An 18117-nucleotide genomic window follows, 5' to 3' on the forward strand; every position below is an offset into this window, starting at 1 on the left:
AACATTTCACATTTGAAGCTTCCCCATTTCCCATTTACATCATTCATTTCATTCCCTTCATATTTTCATCATTACTAATATTCACACATTCCAATAGTTCATAACTCTTTTAATATTATTACTCATAAGTCCATTCATTCCCACTGCTCTCACCAAAACTTTGTAACCTTCCTTCTTCGCCACAACTCATCTGATTTACACTGTTCCAATCTTAATCAATTCCCGCCATTCCATGGGTGTATCTATTTTCCTCTTCCCACAATTCAAAAGTTTTCCACATTTCCACTTTTTTTCAGTCTTTCCCTTGTATCTCCTGCATTTATTGGCCTATTCAAACCATTCCAACCTTGGAATCTTCAGAATACTTCACAGATTTAAGCCATTCAAACATTCCACGTCAATGATGTCTTGACATCTTGATAGCAGGCAAAGCCATTGGGCAAGAGCCTTCCCACAATCCAGCCAGGTGGACCGCAGATGGTCGATATCATAACCCACGGTGGTCAGCGCGGGGCCAGAAGGGGGCGGTCAAGTCATCCTTCTCAATCTAGCTAGCTAGCTAGCTAGGGTGGGGCAGGAAAAAGAAGACAAAAGCTGCAGTCAGGCCCATTAACTAAATGCCCGCGCATATGTGTGTTTTTAGTTGGGATTTAAAGATTTCTACAGAGCATTCTTTGAGCATGTAAGATGACTTAAGTTTAGTTGAAGGTCATGCCGCAAGATGTGTAATGAACATAATGGTCTGCATTTAGAATGGCAAATCCATATTTCCAAGTGTGTTGGTGAGGATGAAGTCAAAGTAACGCAATAGCAGTGTAACGTTTCAAGTACAATAATGTTATATTGTAACTAGTTACTTTGGAATGACGGTATTAAGTCAGAAATGATGCAGTACAGTTTTGAAGTAACTTGCCCAACACTGCTTTTGATGTTGCAATGTTGACATTAGAGTCTTATGGATTCATTTTTCAGCATCCCTTGATTATTGTGTGCTCTCATAACCTGCCCGAGCAGATCACCTACAGCGTCCCCTAGGCGCCACTGCAAGAGGAAATCGGCAGTATTTTTGGGACTAATAGAGTGTGTACTGTTTTGAGATGGACCAACAACAATATTTTGGATTATTTCTCTTGATTTGTTGAAAATTACAAACGGAATCGAAGTCGAAAAATTGTGATTCGCGGTCAAACCGTTCAATGCGCTGCAGGGCATGGGTGGTCGCTGTAGAAACACCTGCCACGAGGGGGTGACGCTGAGCACATCGGCATTTGTTATTTGTTCCCTCTAAACACTTGCGTAAATGCGCTCCTGCCGCCGGCTCCTGCCGCCATGGAAACCGCATTCCATCTTCTGCAGCAAGCCACAACGTTTTGCAGAGCGGCGAAGACGATCTTGCTGCTCGGACTTGGCATCCAGATTTTCATGAAGCGACGCACGCACGCACAACCTCAGTGAATGCATCCGCAGCGGGTGTCAGAGGTAGTGCCGCAGTGAGGAAAGCCCGCCGCTCCTTTTATGGCGCGGGGATGCCCGCCGTCACGGCAGGAAGTCGGCCATGTTTGGGCATTCTCGACGTGCGCGGTGGGGGGAATCCCTCGCGCCGCTGTCCGCCAATGAGGTGGCGCCAGCGTTGCCACGGAGACGGAGGGTATAAAAGGCCCGAGCAGCACAGGATCTGGGCATCCTCGGCACCGAGCGAGCGCAGCGAGGCGAACCCCAACTCGCCGTCCGGCCCGTGAACCACCGCCAGGGATTTCCCGCCTCTCCTTTGAGCGCCATGCTTGCGGAGCGCCACAGCAGCTTCATGTCGGACTTCGAGGACGCGTGCAGCGCCTGGGTCAGCGGTGCAGAGTCCAACCGAGGCAGCAGTCTGGAGGCCGACCTGACGGGTAAGTCCTCCGAGCGTGGTCGGATGGATGCGGCGGCGCTGCCACGCAACGCTACGGTACCAACCGTCCCCCCTTCGTCTTCTGTCGCCTTGCAGTAGTCTCGCCGGGAAGCGACGCCTCCGATTCGGATTTCTTCTCCGACTTCAGCGACTCGGATTCGCTCTCGCCCTCCCTGGACTTCGGCGGTGGCTTCCTGCCCGAAGCCATTGCCCCGGCGGGCCTGAGCAGCACGGCGGATGCCATCCTCACCATGATCACAGAGATCGTGGGAATCTGCACCGAAATGGAGCAGCATGGGGACGGTGCGTGCCCTCCTTTGGCAGCGGTCAAGAGCGAGCCCTGCGCCGCCAGCTGCGGGGCGGGCTCCGAGGAGGCCCTACCAAGCCCTGACGCCGGCCGCGGCCAGTGCAAGGCGCCGGAGGTCAAACGGGAAGCGGCGGACTGGCCCAAGAAGTGGAGGCTCGCCGCCGGAGGAGAGCAGCTCAAAATGGAGGTGGACCGCCGCTGCCCCGCCCCCTCCACCCTGGACCCAGAGCTCCTGTCGTCCCTCCTGCATGGCGGCGTGCACCTGAGCGGGGCGCCGACAGACGCCAAAGAGTCCCAGAAGGGCCGCAGGACCCTGGGCAAGAGCGCCGCCAAGTCCAAGGCCTTCCCGTGCTCGGTGGAGGGCTGCGAGCGCCGTTTCTCGCGCTCGGACGAACTCAACAGGCACGTGCGCGTCCACACTGGTCAGAAGCCCTTCCGCTGCGGCGTGTGCACCAGGAGCTTCAGCCGCAGCGACCACCTGACCACACACACGCGCACGCACACGGGCGAGAAGCCCTTCTCTTGCGACGTGTGCAGCAAGCGCTTTGCGCGCAGCGACGAGAGGAAGCGCCATGGCCGCGTGCATCTCAAGCAGCAGCTGCGGGCGCAGATGATGGCCGCATATTCGCTGGCCGTCGGCGCCGTGTGAGTCATGTGCGTGAGTACGGCGTTGGATGGCCAAAACTCGGCCACCTGAGCTGAACAAGGTCCACCTTGCGCGTGGGCCCCGCAGGTGCATTCCGGGGGTGGGAAAGGGAGGCTTGGACCGAACTCATTGCCGTTCCTGCATGAGGCTGAAAAGTGACGTGACCTCCATGTTTGTACAATAGTTCTATTTTTCCAGATGTTTTTATGACTTGTCATGTGACTTGCACTCATGCGTTGTGGGATAAGTGTTGAATGTCCCTCCTCGAGGATGCTTGAATAAAAAAATAAGCGAGAAACAGCAGGACGGAATCCAATGTGCTTCCTTTTCATCGTCGTCAACTGGCAGCGCGGGTGTGTGTGAGTGTGCGTGTAAGGGAACTGGAAAGATTGGGTCACCATGGCAACTGAAGTTGTGTGAGTCATCTCAACAGCGTTCCAAACACAAGGCCACTGTGGCATGGCGAGGCATCGCCATGGCAACGACGTTTAACATCAAGGTCGACAGCCTGTGCGATTTTGTAACAGCACAGTTGGTCACGTGACCCTGGCGGTCCCTCCGGTGGCAACGTGGTGCTGTGCACCTTGGTTCAGAAAGGGCTTTATAGTCAAGCTGCAACCACATTCAAGTTATATATTGATTTAATATCCATTCATCTATTTTCTTGAGCGCTTATCCTCACTAGGGGAGCTGGCTTGCTGGTGCCTATGCCAGCTGGTCTTGGGAAGTAGGTGGGGTCACTCTGAACTGCTTCTCAGATGCTGTTAGGTACAGATAACGTTCATTGTATGAAATATAAAATGTTTTAAAAGCCCTTGTCAAAACCCACCTCTTCTCCTTGGCGTTTAACACTTAGTAAGACAGTGGATTGTTACGTTTATTTTATTCCTTTATTCTTTTATCCTTTTTATCATTTTTAGTCGCTATTTTATTCTTTTAACCTATTTATTATTTTTTATTATTATTCTATTTTTGACCCTTACTCATTTTGTTTTATCAGATTTAGCGTTTATGTCTTTGAGCTGTTGTGTCTGTTTTTACGTTTTTGTTTTTCTGTACAGCAATTTGGTCAGCTGTGGTTGTTATAAAGTGCTTAACAAATACAGTTGGATTGGATTGGATCATTTAATAATTCAATTTACATTCGTAGAAAACTGCAGAGGGATTACTTATGAGGTCTGGCGGGTTTAATTTCATTGTCGAAGTAGATTTGACACATCTAATATGGCGGACCTGCTGACGTAAAGTGGCAGGAGGCCAAGGAGCTCCTCGCGTCTTTTTTTCTGAGTTGTATCATGGGCGGAAGAAGCACATCCGGGCACCCAGATTGTTCCACTTCCGTCTACCGCAGATGACGTTCCACGAGTCGACAAAAAGACGGAGAAGCTATACTGTTCGGTTTGGTGGCCAACAATCCGCTCCGGTTTACCAACGTGTCTGTGGAACGGGGGCGTTCTTCTCCCTCTTGATTTACCTGAAGTCGGGGAGCGTTCACCCGAAATTTCGGCTTTTGGCGGAGGGGGGAGAGACTCATGAGAAGGTGCCGCCGGTTCGAACCGCCAGAGTGATTTTTCCGAGGTACGAAAGCTAACCGCAATAGCATGCTAACATCATCTTCAAACACGACCAAAGTGTAATGCTGTGATCATCCAACAAGCTAATGTGCTGTTGGCATACAGCGGTATGAAAAAGTACCTGAACCTTTTGGAAGTTCTCACATTTCTGCATAAAATCACCATCAAATGTGACCTGAGCATTGTTAAAATCATACAGATGAAACAACGGTGTCTGCTTTAACTAAAACCACCCAAACATTTATAGGTTTCCGTCTTTTTATGAGGATAGCATGCGAACAATGACAGAAGGTGGATGAATAACCAACTGAACCATCACATTTAATATTTTGTGCCCCCCCCCCCAACAAAAACTTCACCTAGCTGCAGATCAATCTGGCACATCGATCAGGACTAATCTTGACCCATTCTTTTTGTCGTTGCTGTAGTTCAGTCAGATTCCTGGGATGTCTGGCATGAATCGCTGTCTTGAGGTCATGCCACAGCATCTCAATGGGGTTCAAGTCTGGACTTTTGACTTGGCCGCTCCAGCACATGTGTTTATATATTCTGAAACCATTCTTAAGTTGATTTACTTGCGTGTATTAGATCATTGTCTTGTTGCAGCATTCGTCCTCTTTTTAGCTTCAACTGTCTGACAGACGGCCGCAGGTTTAACTGCAAAACATCCTGGTAAACTTTTGAATTCATTTTTCCAGTAATGATTGCAAGTTGTCCAGGCCCCGAGGAAGCAAAACAGGAAGCAAAACAGCCCCAAATCATGATGCACCTTCCACCATACAAAGCGACGATTCTTGATCGCAGGTCTGTAGACAGCTCCTTTGAGCGAACCATGGTGCACATCAGACAATGCTTCTAATCAAGGCCATTCTTACCAGGTGTGTGTTTTATACTGGGCAGGGCAGCTTAAAGCCACTCATCAGTGATTGGGAACACACCTGACTGAAATTGTTTGGTAAAAATTGGTTTCAATTGCTCTTTAAGTGTACTTGGGCAGAGGGTTCAGTTACTTAATCCTCCCCCTTCTGTCACTGTTTGCATGTTATCCTCATTAAAAGATGAAAACCGAAAACGTTTGGGTGGTTTTAGTTAAAGCAGACACCGTTGTTTCATCTCGATGATAACAAAGATGAGATCACATTTGATGGTGATTTCATTCAGAAATGTGAGAAATTCCAAAAGGTTCAAATACTTTCATATAACTGTAGCACACTATTAGGCCGGATGCCATAATGCTCCCAGGAGCAAGGACAAGCACTTACTTGTGGCAGGCGGGCCACAAGCAAGTGCTTGTCCTTTCTCCTGTTGGGTCACGCTGGTTTATTCAATGGACAAAAAAATCACCACGGGATAAAACTTTTTCATTCGAGTTTTTGTACCGCTGCTTTCTTTGGCACATGCTAATTAATAGATATATATCTTTTTCAATCAAGCGTATGTGTTCTCCCGTTTGTCCACGCTAAATGTTGTTTTTCTCAGGCGATGGCTCCCACAACAATGAAGCTGCGTGTTCGCCGCAACAACAGCAGCAACAGCGGCGAGCAAGCGCCCGAGATGGCGGAGAGTACCCGAGCAAGTCGCAGGAGGAAGAAGATCGACTCCGCCTCGAGGTCTGCTGCGAGGACTCCCCCGGCGCCGTCGGAGGAGGCGTCGCCCGACTCCAAGTGTCCCATCTGCTTGGACCGCTTCAACAACATGGCCTATTTGGACCGCTGCCTGCACCGCTTTTGTTTCCCGTGCATCCAGGAGTGGTCGCATAACAAAGCCGAATGCCCGCTCTGCAAGCAGCCTTTCGCCTCCATCTTGCACTCGGTGCGCGCCGAGGACGATTTCAAGGAGTACACTCTGCGCCCAGCCCCCACCGGCGGCAGTGTGGCGGCCACGGTGGCCATGGTGGCCGCCATGGCCTCGGCGGCCAGGAGTGACCACCAGTTGAGGCTCATGCTGAGGAGGCACCGGGTGGCCGATGCCGCCGAGCCTGAACACGCCGCCCGCAGCCAGAGCAGGGGCCCCGGAGGAACCGGGAGGAACCGGGAGGATCATGGCGTGTGGGAGTGGTACCTGGATGTCCCGCCGCTCCCCGTGGCGCCGCCTCGCTTGGACGAGGACGTCGAGGTGGGTCCGAGGGGCGAGGACGACCGGGGCGTGGTCTTCGAAGGCCTGTCGGGCCTGGGCCAAGCCGCGGCGAGTCGAGTGTCGCGGCGCCTGGTGGCTCGATTGGGCGCCAGGCTGCGCATGCAGCGCGAAGGTTCGGCGGCAGCACGGCGTTTGAGGGAGGGCGAGGTGATGACCTTTCGCCGCGCCCTCTATCGCAGCGGCATCCGCGCGCACGGCGTGGCGGGCGTCGGCGCCTCCCAGCCGCAGCGCGACGTCTCCGCGGACAGCTTCCGTCGGGACCCAGGCCAACTGGATCGACTGCGGCCTTGGCTGAGGCGCGAGTTGACGGCGCTGTACGGCGCACATGGCTCAGTGGTGGACATGGTGCAGCGCGTGGTGGTGGCGCGATCGGCCCGGCGCGGCCTGGAGGACGCGGCCGCCTTGGAAGAGGAGCTTCAGCCCTACCTGTTGGGGCAAACGGAGCACTTTGTCCACGAGCTGCTTTGCTTCGCCCGCTCGCCGCTCGGCCTGGAGGAGTACGACCTGCACGCCGCCTACCAGCTGCCGCCGCCGCCCCCCCCCGACAGTGGCGGCTCGGCTTCTAGCTCCGTCATCGCCATCTCCGAGGAGGAGGAGGAAGAAGGGGAGGGGCGGCGGCGGAGTGGCAACCAGCAGGCGGCGGGCCCCTCGGCGGTAGCGGTACCGGCGTCGCCGCCCCCCAGCCCGTTCCCGCAGGAAGACGAGGAGGGCGAGTGCATGATCGTGGGCTACAAGAAGCCCATGGCCGAACGCACGCCAGAGCTGGTGCACCTGTCGTCGGACTCGGAGCGCTCGTCGCCCCCTGTCCCGCCCTCCACTTCGGCCGCCTGCCAGGAGAAGGAGCCTCCGGTGGGCCCGACGACGGTGACGTCCGCCGACCCAGAGAAGAAGAACAAGAGGAGCCGTAGGAGTCGGGATCACCCGAGGAAGAGCGGCACCCTGGCCAATCCCAACCGCTCCATTTATCCCGCCATGATGCGCTCCTTCTCTTACTCGAGCCTGGATTCGGGCTCACCCCTGGCGTTGAGCCCGCTGCCGGACTGTGGCTGGGAACTCTCCTCCTCCCTGTCGTCGTCCTCGCTCTGCTCCTTCTCGTCCGTTTGTTCGTCTTCGCCGCCGCCATCCCCTCTCTCGCCGTCGCGCTCCAGCGGAGAGAAGCCCGGCGGGAAGCGCAAGTACAAGAGCCGCCACCTGGACGAGTGCAGCCACCCCGGCAGGCGGTGCCGAGAGAGGGGGCATGGCAAGAGAAAGGGCGACACGCGCAAGACGACAGCCGCCTCTGACAGGTGAGCAGCTCCCGCTCTTTCACACTGCACCTTTTTACTCTTGCTATCGATGTGTTTGACTGGCCTGTTCCTGTCTAGCGGCGCGGTAGGGCTCCAGCGCCAGCGAAGTCCCAGTGTGGAGATTGTGTACGAGGGAACCGTCCCACCCAAACGCAATCGCAAGACGCAGCTACATGCCAGGTAAGGCGGTTACCATCTCAACAAATAGCCACATTTTTCTCTCTAGCGGGATCAAATCCCAAGAAAAGGAACCACAATAAGCAATAGGGGCGGGCAAGTGCAGATATTTGCTGGATGTCGGGCTAATACCGGCCTTTTTTCAAGGTGTCGGCACTCGCTATGGCAGGCAATGTAGCTTGTATCAACTGCTGCTTTGGGGCCGTTTTACCATCAAAAAGTAATACTACAAACTCAAAGAATAGAGACTTGCCTCTGCTTGTGTACAATTTTAGGCAAAGTGCTAGATTACAAATGATATGGCATTCTTTAAAAGGTTGTCATTTGGTTGGTACTTTGTATCTCGAGTCTACTCAAGACTCTTACCGGTATTGATCTGAAAAAGAGAATTGGAATGTCTCAAATATAAAGAATTGTCATTCATAAATATTCATAAATCATTTACCACATCTACATTTTTACCTTAAAATCAAGAGCACCATCCGGAAGTTCAAAATAATACCGCGGTACCTACTACTTACGAACGCCTCTTGTTGCGAAAAATTCATCTTACGAAACTGGAAAAATATTATCTCGAGCAGCGCGAGAAAATTCCAAATACGAAAGGCGACATTGTTGGCCTATAATGTGAGACACCAGCGCTTGGTAGAACAAGACTGTAATGTAATACGTCATCACAACCTGCGCTGTCTGTTATAATTATTGATGCATTTTTAAAATGTACTAATATGCCAGCTTGCCCACATACGAGACACTATTTTTTTTTTTTTTGCACCCATATGGTCTTCCACTTACCCTTCATTGTATTTCTTGATCATCTCCAGCTTCGTTTCCACAGTAATCATCTTTAACATCTTTAGCAATCTTGGGACCCATGGCTAACCAATAAAAGTTTGAATTAAGCACTAAAATGCACGTTAAATACGACATCGTAAAGCCATCGCATGAGATCAAGTCTTTAGCATATCGGCATCTTAGTGACGCCGTGACAGACCAAGAGCAGACCAGCATCTTAGTGACGCCGACCAGGACGCAGAAGTGAAGTATGCAGAGACGCGTATAGTGACGTATGAGCGCGGTGCGACTCGCACAGTCATAGGCGCCCACACTGACGGGCAAGTTTGAATTATGGAATTGTCGTCGATGCCGTAAGGTGGGGAAAATTCAGTGGAAAGGGGACGGACAAACTTCATACCCCACTTCATAACGTGGGAAAAAAAAAAAGTAAGCGAGGGGGGTCGTAACCTGGGGGTCCACTGTATTTGTTTTCTGAGTGATACTGTGATAATTTTGCTCATGGTTATCGTACAGTCAGAATCTGATATCGCCCCATGCCTTGCCGCCACTACTGTAATAACGTTACCGTGCAACATGCTGAGAGATGGTTTTCCGTTGTCAGCCATAATCGTGAGTGCCGCCGATTGCGCTTTCAGTTCATGAAAACGTAACTTTTCACGGAGAAAAGGGATCTCAAGTTTGTTTGCGGAATCTCTGCTTGCGATTCGATTTTGCCCAAAAATGGCCAGTTGGCCCGCCGCTTCGGATTAACGGCGCCGGTCTCCCTGGCAGGGCGCCGCCCGTCATCACTCTGGACAGCGACAGCGGCGACGAGCCCGCCGCCGGAACCTCGGAGCACACGCGCGTCCCGGCCAACGCTCAGGAGCCAGCTTGTCAGGTAGGAGGCGCCCCTCCCCCGCTGGTGTGGCCGCCGTCCTCCTCGCCACTGCAACTTCAGGATGATGGCACCAAAGAGGAAGAGGAGGAAGAGAGCAGCTTTTTGCCAGACTCCCCTTCTCTGGATTTCCTGTCTCATGCCGCTGACCTCTTCCAAGGCGGGGCGGCTGACCCAAGCACCCCGCCCTCCCCTTCCATCATGTCATGTCCCCTCTGATCTCGCTGCGCTCTTTCCCACAATCACATTAAACTGTTCTATTCTTGCGACTCTTGTCGGTGGACCCTGTTGCCATGGCAACGCGCCCCGGACTCCAGTCAGATGGCACTCTTTTTTTAATTGCGGCCACTGGGTGGCGCGCTGAGGCCTCCAAATAACGGCCAGCCCTTTTTCCAAGTGCGTTTAATGTGAAATTGAGAAGACGTGAGTGGATGATCTGACACGCGCTCACACACACACACGCGCACACTTGATGACAATAAACACTTTCAGGCGATTTAAAACCGTGTCCGTCATTTTGTGGAAGAATTTCCCCACCGCAGCCAACATGCGAGCGCGCTGCTGCCGCTCCATTGTTAGCAGTCGCCTAGCAACAAGGCGCTCTGTTGTCAAGGACGACCAGCGTTCGACCAGCGTTCTGCCTCGCCGGTGTCACGATGACGAGCACACGCACGTGCCGTGACGCAATCCGCCGCCTGAGCGTGTGCCCGCGTTGCGCACACGTCCCGCTTCCTTGTTGGCCTTTTGTCTTCCTTGTTTTGGCTTTTGCCTGCGCCTTTGTGGTCCTTGTAGTTCTCCTGAGGAAACTTGTAGTCCAAAAAGCAGAAGACGCTCGCAAAAAGTAGTCCTTGACGGCTCGGCTTCTCGGCGACAAAGGAGCATTTCCTCCTGCCGGACCCCTTTCTCAAAAATAAGATACAGTGACTGATTTCAAATTGCCAGTGCGATACGAACGAAAAAGCGATTAGAATTGGGCCCATTATTTTTGCATTTTCACTATGTTTTCCAAAGTTCACTATTTTGATTTAACACAGACAAAAAAAAAAAATGCCACAGAAGTAAGCCGGGAGCTAACCAGGGTCATCCAAACTTTTGGTCGGGTGCAATTTGCAACTCGTGATCCACAATTTTGCAGCCCGCGGCTTCTACTAAAAATACGTTCATGACATGGTCAATAATGTTGTTTACATCCATCCGTTTTCTGTCGCCGCTTCTCCTCACAGAGGTCGCAGGCTTGCTGGTACCTAACCCAGCTGTCGTCTCGCAGTAGGCGGGGGACACTCTGAACGGGTTGGCAGCCCATCGCAGGGCAGAGACGAAGAACCTTTTACGCGCCCAATCACACCTAAGGACAATTTAAGTATGCCCAATACGCCTGCCGTGCATGTTTTTGGGAGAGAACCCACGTGGGCTCGGGGAGAACATGCAAACTCCACACAAGAAGGCCGGCGCCAGGAGGATTTCAAATGGGGTCCTTTTAACTGTGGGGCGGACGTGCTATTTACTGCGCGAGGTAATAGAGAGGTAATTTGAGAGGTAATAGATTTTTAACATGTTTGAAAAGTGAAATAAAATATGTGGCACGTTCGATTTTTTTTTTTTTGGATGTTTGGACACCCCTGGTCTGGAAAAAAAATCAATTTGACTCGATGTTTTAGTCGTATTTCTAAATCCAACACCAAACAATGAGAAAAGTGCTGTATTTTCTCATCTTTCGATTTGACGCTCAGATTTGAAACGAAATCGGAAAAGTTACCGAGATCGGCGATGTTAGACGACCCCAGGGAAAAAGGTTTTTTTTTTGCCATGTGAAGTGTAATTGCGATCAAATAAGGATTGTCATCTTTTTTTTCAGGCACTTTGATGAACTTGGGTTGTTTCCTGTTTAGAGCGGAGCTATCAAACTGGTTTTAGCTTGAAAACCCATTCCCATGTGGGCCGGACCAATTAAATCACGGTATGTATTTATACAACTGTAAAAAAAAAAAACAACTTCAAATGTATTACTATTTTTTAAATGACGCTCCCTAATAGAAAAATTACAACTTCACAATTTTTTATAAAACATCCAATATTATTAATAATCGTAAGACATTTGAAGTCTTTTGTTTGTTAAAAAAAGCCTACACGCCTAACTTAGACAAACCTTTTACCTGTGTAAACGCTGGGAAAAAAATTAGCGAACAGTTGTTGAGTATTTTTAGATTGCGTTTTCCTTCTGTCGTTATCAGAAAAGGAAACCTCTTGAGCAACGGGTGTCAAACTCAAGGCCCGAGGGCCAAATTCCAGCCCACCGCATCATTTTATGTGGCCCGCAAAATGCTAACTATGACTTCAAGGTTCTGACTATCATATGAAATTTGCACATTGTCTTCAACTTTTAAAACCCTTTTGTGGGAGACAACAAGCTTTGCAAAATAGTCTCCAAACGCAGTCGAAATGTCAGAGTTCATCGCGGGACATCGTAATGGGATGAGGCGACTAGACGAGAACTGGAAATGACCAACGCGGAAAAACCCTTTTGCTACCTCGGCCTTTTTGTAAGGTTTAAACGTGACGTCGGGCATTCCGCAACGCATTGTGCAAAATGTACACCGCGCAGTAAGAATAATGACTATCGCCGGCAGTGGCACGGAGGAGTACTACATCAACCGCATGCTTAGAACATACCTCGCCGCAGTGATTTTTCACAGTGGGCGGGCGCTGCGACGGCGGTTCGTTGGTGTGTAAAAGGGCCTCGTGAACAATAGAAACTTTTTTGTTTCCCAAATAATCGGTCACTGTGTCTGATTTTTGAGAAGGAAGTGAGCGCCACGTGGCTTCACCGCCAAAGGCAAGCAGCTTGCGGCCCAGCTGTCGTCGCTCCGCTGCCGGCTTGCTGGCGCCGCCGCCCGTTGGGGCCCTTGGCGCCTTCTAGAAGAACCAGCGGAAGGCCTCGCCCGTCGGGACGGACGGCGGCCTCTGCGGAAAAAAAACAAAACAGACTGGATCAAGCCTGCGACCGCGTGCGTACAACGTCATCACTCTCACTCATGCCGCGCTGCGGCTCCAATTAGCGTGTAATTGACAAAGATTAGCCTAATGTGCTAGTGCATGCGCAGCCTTCCGCCGCGCGCATGTGTGTGTGTGTGTGTGTGTGTGTGTGTTTGTGTACGGGCTAATTAGCTACGGTTTGTAGCGGCTCTCACGGGAGGAAGCGGGGATGAATGGAGGCGCCGTCCAGGTCCAGCGCCGCTCGCGTTTAGTGGCGCTAGGCTAAATACCGACACTTTGCCCTCCTGTTTGCAACAGCAATCCGAAGTGCGTAAAAAAAACAAAAACAAATGTTTACGCTTATAGTTGAGTGGTACCACAATTCCCCAAATAAAAAACGCACTTGTGTCTAGGATCCGATTTTAGGGTCAAATTCACTTCCGTGAATAAAAGCCCCAACAGTTTGGCAACAGTGTAAAAACTATAGCAAAACAGAATACATCTCATCTTTTTTGAGTGGTCAGCGAACGCCTGGCATAGGTAACGTGGAGGTAATTGCGTTTCCTTTTTCGCGATGCGGCTTGAGTTCGAGCTCGAGTTTAAGCGAAGAGGCCGCAATTATTAAACGAATCGAATGGAATACTTTTCTGTGTTCTCTAACCGTCACAACCTAAGCTAACTTAAACCTAACCTGAGTTCAACCGTTAGCTGCTAACAGCTAACTTACTCCCGCGCCCGAGCGAGTGTTTTTTGGAGGCGCGTCGGGCCGAGGTTGAGATCACACTTTGTAGTGAGGAGGGACGGCGTGGCTTCACCTGAGAGCAGTCACTATCCTCGGTCTCCCTGTGACATCCGGCCCATGAAGGTCTGTGTTTTGTGTGGGGTTTTTTTTATTTTTTGTAAGAATGTTGTCATTTATGATAATATGCCCAAAAAGAGTTTGTTTGTTGATCCAACAACTTGTGACTGTAGATAACATGCTAGCTAATGTTAGCATGTCATACACTGCTGCCTTGTATGCTTTTAGCTCCTTAGCATTCTCGTTGGCGCCAGGTGTTTCCCTTTTGTATGTGTTAGCACATGCAAAGCTTTTGCATTCTAAAGTACTGTACTCATCTAATTAATGTTTTGTATTGAAACGCGATCGATTTAATCAATGTCATTTGTGTACATTTTTGTACATTTTCACGCGGCATTTTCGAGACGCGGGTGAGTCGTTTGTCGTTAAGACCCCCCAGCCCCCCCCAACCCTAACCCTAACCCTGACCGTGAGGCCACACTTAGTCACATGGGTCAGACAGAGCCATACTCCTTGAGGGCGGGCGGCCAAGGCGCAATAAGAGTGGGAAGCATTTGACGATAACATCTTCCGCTTCCGGCCGAGTAAGGCTCCACAGCTGCGTACGCCATCTTATCGTCCGTCACGATAGTTTGTCACGCGTTCGAGAAAGTTTCAAGGGATCGGGCAAAGGCACCCAAGAAACCTTCAGCCAACTTCGGGAACATTTTTGTACTTCTTACGGAACGGACCAAGCCTCGGAAGAGCATCTCAAAGAGTGGGAACGGCGCGGATGGGGCACAGCCGGCGCGAGACGCCGCGTGTTTGCGATTTGCTCACCTCCATCGCCCCTCCCCCGCCACCTCCCGGCTTCTTCTTGAGCTCGTCACACTTGCGGAACTTGCAGATCTGGTGGCCCGTCTTCCTGTTGCGGCAGGACGAGCACACGCCGCAGTTGATGAGTCGCCGGCACGGGCCGCACACGCCACAGCGCTTGCGCTTGCGCTTGGACGAGGACGAGGAGGAGGACGAGGAGGAAGGGGGCGGCGAGAGGACGGCGCCCCCCGCCGCCACGCCCGCCGAGGCGGGCGAGGACGCCGAGGGGCACGGCGAGGAGCCGGCGTGCTGCTGGCAGTCCGCCGGACCCCGCTGGCCTCCCGTCATCTGGAAGGCGCTGCCGGCGTCCGGCATGCCGCCCGCCGTCGACCCCATGGCCATGACGATCACTCCCGGGGGTAAGCCGAGCCCCCCCAGGAAGCCGCTCCCCAGGACCCCGCCTCCATTGCAGCTGCCGCCCTCCGACAGGCTCATCACGTCCGGGTGGCCGTGTCCCTGCTTTCCGGCGCCGCACTCGCCCCCCGCGCCGTAGCCCGGCAGGAAGTTGGCGTTGCCGGGCGTCATGGGGTGGGGGTGGTGGTGGTGGTGGTGATGGTGGTGGTGCTGCGGCGGCGGCGGCGGCGCCGGTTGGCCCGCGGGGAGTGAAGCCGAGGAGTGTTTGTCAGTCCGCCCGCCCTCGTCCGCCCCCCCGCCCGTGGGCATGGCGCTCCCGTGGGGCTGCGCGGGGGCCATGTGAGCGACGGCCGCCGGCGGGTGGCGGTGGTGCGCGCCGCCGGCTTTGGGCCTGCTCCAGAAGACGGCGGCCGGGTGGTTGACGTTGTCGTGGCAGCCCCAGGGCGCCGCCGCCATGGCGCCCAGCCTGCCGGCGGCAGCGGGGGGGAAGATGGGAGCGGCGGCCGCCAGGCGCGCCGCCAGCTTGGCCGACTGCGGGAAGTTGCCCACATCCACGTTGCTCTTGTAGAAACTGGCGATGGACGAGCGGTACCGGTCCATCTCGGTGCTGTAGTCCAGCATGGGCGCCAGTGTCGAAACCTGTCCCAACAAACGCAACTTAGATGCCCGCGCGCCGTCCCTTTCTTCGTCGCTTTCGCGATAAATCAGAATTTTCTTTGTTTTAATTCCATTTCTGACCCTTTCGTTAGATAGCGGTATCGATAAATCGGAGTGTTTTTTTCTTATTCCATTTTTGTCTTAAAAAACGCCATGTCATTTTCACAGGATAAAAAACGCGACTCAGCTGTCCGCCAATCGGACGTATCTTTTGCCCTAAGTCCGATTTTTTTTTCTTTTTGTGGGAGAATTCTGAAAGTTGTTGGAATTCTTATGCTCGTCAGACCTCTGGCTTCTATGTGAGAATTCAGAAAGTCAGAATTCAGAGATGAATGAGAATCCTAACAACTTTTTTTTCCCGCTTTTTACTGGCCCTTATCCTCTTGCGCACAATTCTCATTCCAAAACTAGAATTCAGAGAATGGTCAGATTTCCCACGCTCAATTCAGAAATCTGACTTCCAAATGAGAATTCAGAGAGTGAAGTCAGAATTCAGAGATAAATGAGACTCTTGACAACTTTTTTCCCTGCCTTTTGCTGGCTCTTATCCTTTTGCGCACAATTCTCATTCCATAACCAGAATTCTGAGAGGAGTCAAAATTCTCATACTTGAGTCAGAAATCTGGCTTCCAAATGAGAAGTCAGAGAGAAAAGTCAGAATTCAGAGATGAATGAAAATCCTGACAATTTTTTTCCCCGCCTTTTGCTGACCCCTACCCACGCATTATCAATATGGCAAATCAGAATTCCCTCTTTGAAACCCGAATTCAAAATTCGCACGCTCAAGTCAGAAGGCTGGCTTGAAAATGAGGATTCAGATCATTAGAATTCTGCCAACTTTTTTTCCCTCCTTTGGGCCATAAATCTCATTCCCAAAACTAGAATTCTGAGAGTGCTTGGAATTCTCACGCTCGAGAGAATTCAGAGAGTAAAGTCGGTAATGGGAGTTTCACGCGAGGTCAGCTCCGGGGGACTCACCTGGCCCTGGCCTCCGTAAGCGTGGTGATTGGGGTGGTGGTGCGAGGAGGCGGAGCTTCGCTGCAGCACGGACGACAGGTCGCTCTCCACGCACACGCCGCTCGTCATGCCCGACATGGCCGCCGCCCGCACCTTTTGTTTACTTTCCTGCCGGGGACCAAACGCAAACACGCTGACTCTCCGTGACCTCTGACCCCCAGCGGGGGCGCCTGAGAGCACACCCTGGAGGCGGGACTAATTATCCGGTCAGCTTGACAGAAGGTCACTGCCAGAGGAAACCACTCTCCCGGGCGGCACATTAACCCCCACCCCCCCCCCACTCTTCTTCTTTCAGCCTACACCCGCCTCCCCCCTCATCCCACAGGCGCAGCAGGAGGAAGACGAGGGGGGGTGGGGGGGGGGGCTTGAAGGCGGCTCGTAAAAGGCTAAAAAGCGTGAAGGCGGCATGCGGCGGTCCAACACGCACGCGCGCACGCAGAGGAGGAGATGAGGAGGAGATGAGGCTACTCACCGGGCCCGCGAGGACGACAAGAGCAAGAGGAGAACCGTCTGGGAATTAGCCCGCCACGGATCATGGCTGGCGGGGAAGGAGATGGAGAGGGGAGGAGGAGGGAAGGGGGGGTGGGAGAGGAGCACCGGGAGGGATTTGTCGGTCTGTCAGTGGGGGTAGGAGGGGGGTGATGGATAATGGGACGAGGAAGGGGGGTGGAGGGGGGCGTATAATCACCTGGGCTTGGCACAAGCGAGCTCGCGCGAGGCAGGAGGAAGGAGTTCAATTAGCAGGTGGCGTGGAGACAGCGAGAGACCCTGCAGGGGGGGGAGGGGGCGATGAATAATGGCGGAGGTTATGAACGAATACGTGTGTCGTCCTCACGGCGTGGCGGAGGGGAGGGAGGGGGGGGGGGGGCTCGTTGGCAGGCTGATGCTCGCTGACAGGAAGGGGGAGGGGAAGCGCGCGTGTCGGCTCGTGCCCTCCGCTGCGTCTGGCGCCACCCGTGGCCAAGCGCCGCGTGGCGTCTGATTGGCGCCCGGGGAGGAAGAGGAGGCGGCAAAGTGTGAAGATGATTGGCGGCTCGCCAGGAAGAGACGGCGCACACACACACACCAGCGAGGCTGTTTGTGTCGTCGCTTTGCGGAGGTCGTAGGTCGGCGATGGCCCGTTGTGTTTCGTGGTCTTTTGACCTTTGACCCTTTCCGAAAAAAAAACATGAATTTGGAACAATAGGAGGGTGGCCAACCGCCCTCTAGTGGAACACATTGGAAGGTGCAACTGTAATAGAATGAATGAATGACTTCATCGCGTTCCAAACAAACAAGATATTTTTTTTTTTTTTGTTCCGGCATTGAACCTTTCTAAACCCAACTGGGACCAGACTTTGTTCACCACATTTAACTTGAATTTATCAGTTGGATTTACAGGAGTTTGTTGTTGTTGTTTTTAAGACAGTACATCGTACTTCCATACGTTGAATGGGACCGTTTGTAAATATATTATGTAGTGTGTATGTAGTTAATATAATTATTCAGTGTATCATACGTATGTCTTTATTTTGTTTTTGAAAAAGGAATCGTTTTCCACGCAAAACACTGGCGATTTTTTTTCACGTAGAAAAATATTTGGATAAAAGCTCACTCGGGTCTGAATACAGCAGCGCCTTGACTTGCGTGTTTCATGTCCCACACTTGTGACTCACGACACTCACATCTCACATCGTCTTTTCTTTGAGAAAAAAAAACAAAACGGAAATGACATTCCTATATAACAAGATGAACGCCTACTAGGACTAATGAACGGTGTTGGGCAAGTTGCTTCAA

The 18117-nt window shown here is 52.2% G+C and overlaps 3 protein-coding genes across 4 annotated transcripts; 2 read left to right on the forward strand and 1 right to left on the reverse strand.

The window, feature by feature from the left end:
- Positions 1–1662: 1662 nt before the first annotated feature.
- LOC148428753 (uncharacterized) lies at positions 1663–3144 on the forward strand. The gene is made up of 2 exons (XM_088426003.1): positions 1663–1889; positions 1985–3144. Exons 1-2 carry the CDS (start codon positions 1778–1780, stop codon positions 2842–2844), a joined length of 972 nt encoding a protein of 323 aa, XP_088282129.1. The 5' UTR covers positions 1663–1777; the 3' UTR covers positions 2845–3144.
- A 1056-nt stretch (positions 3145–4200) lies between these two features.
- Positions 4201–10224, forward strand: LOC148428754 (uncharacterized). The gene is made up of 4 exons (XM_088425945.1): positions 4201–4419; positions 5895–7837; positions 7916–8017; positions 9584–10224. The coding sequence occupies exons 2-4, from the start codon at positions 5898–5900 to the stop codon at positions 9903–9905; spliced, it is 2364 nt and encodes a 787-aa protein (XP_088282071.1). The 5' UTR covers positions 4201–4419; positions 5895–5897; the 3' UTR covers positions 9906–10224.
- On the reverse strand, positions 10093–17175 carry LOC148428755 (uncharacterized). 2 transcript variants are annotated; one of them, XM_088425969.1, is made up of 4 exons: positions 17030–17175; positions 16303–16449; positions 14278–15306; positions 10093–12647 (listed from the first exon to the last, which is right to left on the reverse strand). In XM_088425969.1, the coding sequence occupies exons 2-4, from the start codon at positions 16417–16419 to the stop codon at positions 12600–12602; spliced, it is 1194 nt and encodes a 397-aa protein (XP_088282095.1). In that variant the 5' UTR covers positions 16420–16449; positions 17030–17175; the 3' UTR covers positions 10093–12599. The 2 variants fall into 2 exon arrangements, with proteins under 2 accessions (XP_088282095.1, XP_088282104.1); XM_088425978.1 differs by lacking the exon at positions 17030–17175 and adding an exon at positions 16814–16907.
- Between the last annotated feature and the right edge of the window lie 942 nt (positions 17176–18117).

Source organism: Hippichthys cyanospilos, chromosome 1, assembly GCF_059441005.1.
Source record: "Hippichthys cyanospilos isolate Australia breed blue-spotted pipefish chromosome 1, RoL_Hcya_1.0, whole genome shotgun sequence".
In the NCBI taxonomy this organism is placed as follows: domain Eukaryota; kingdom Metazoa; phylum Chordata; class Actinopteri; order Syngnathiformes; family Syngnathidae; genus Hippichthys; species Hippichthys cyanospilos.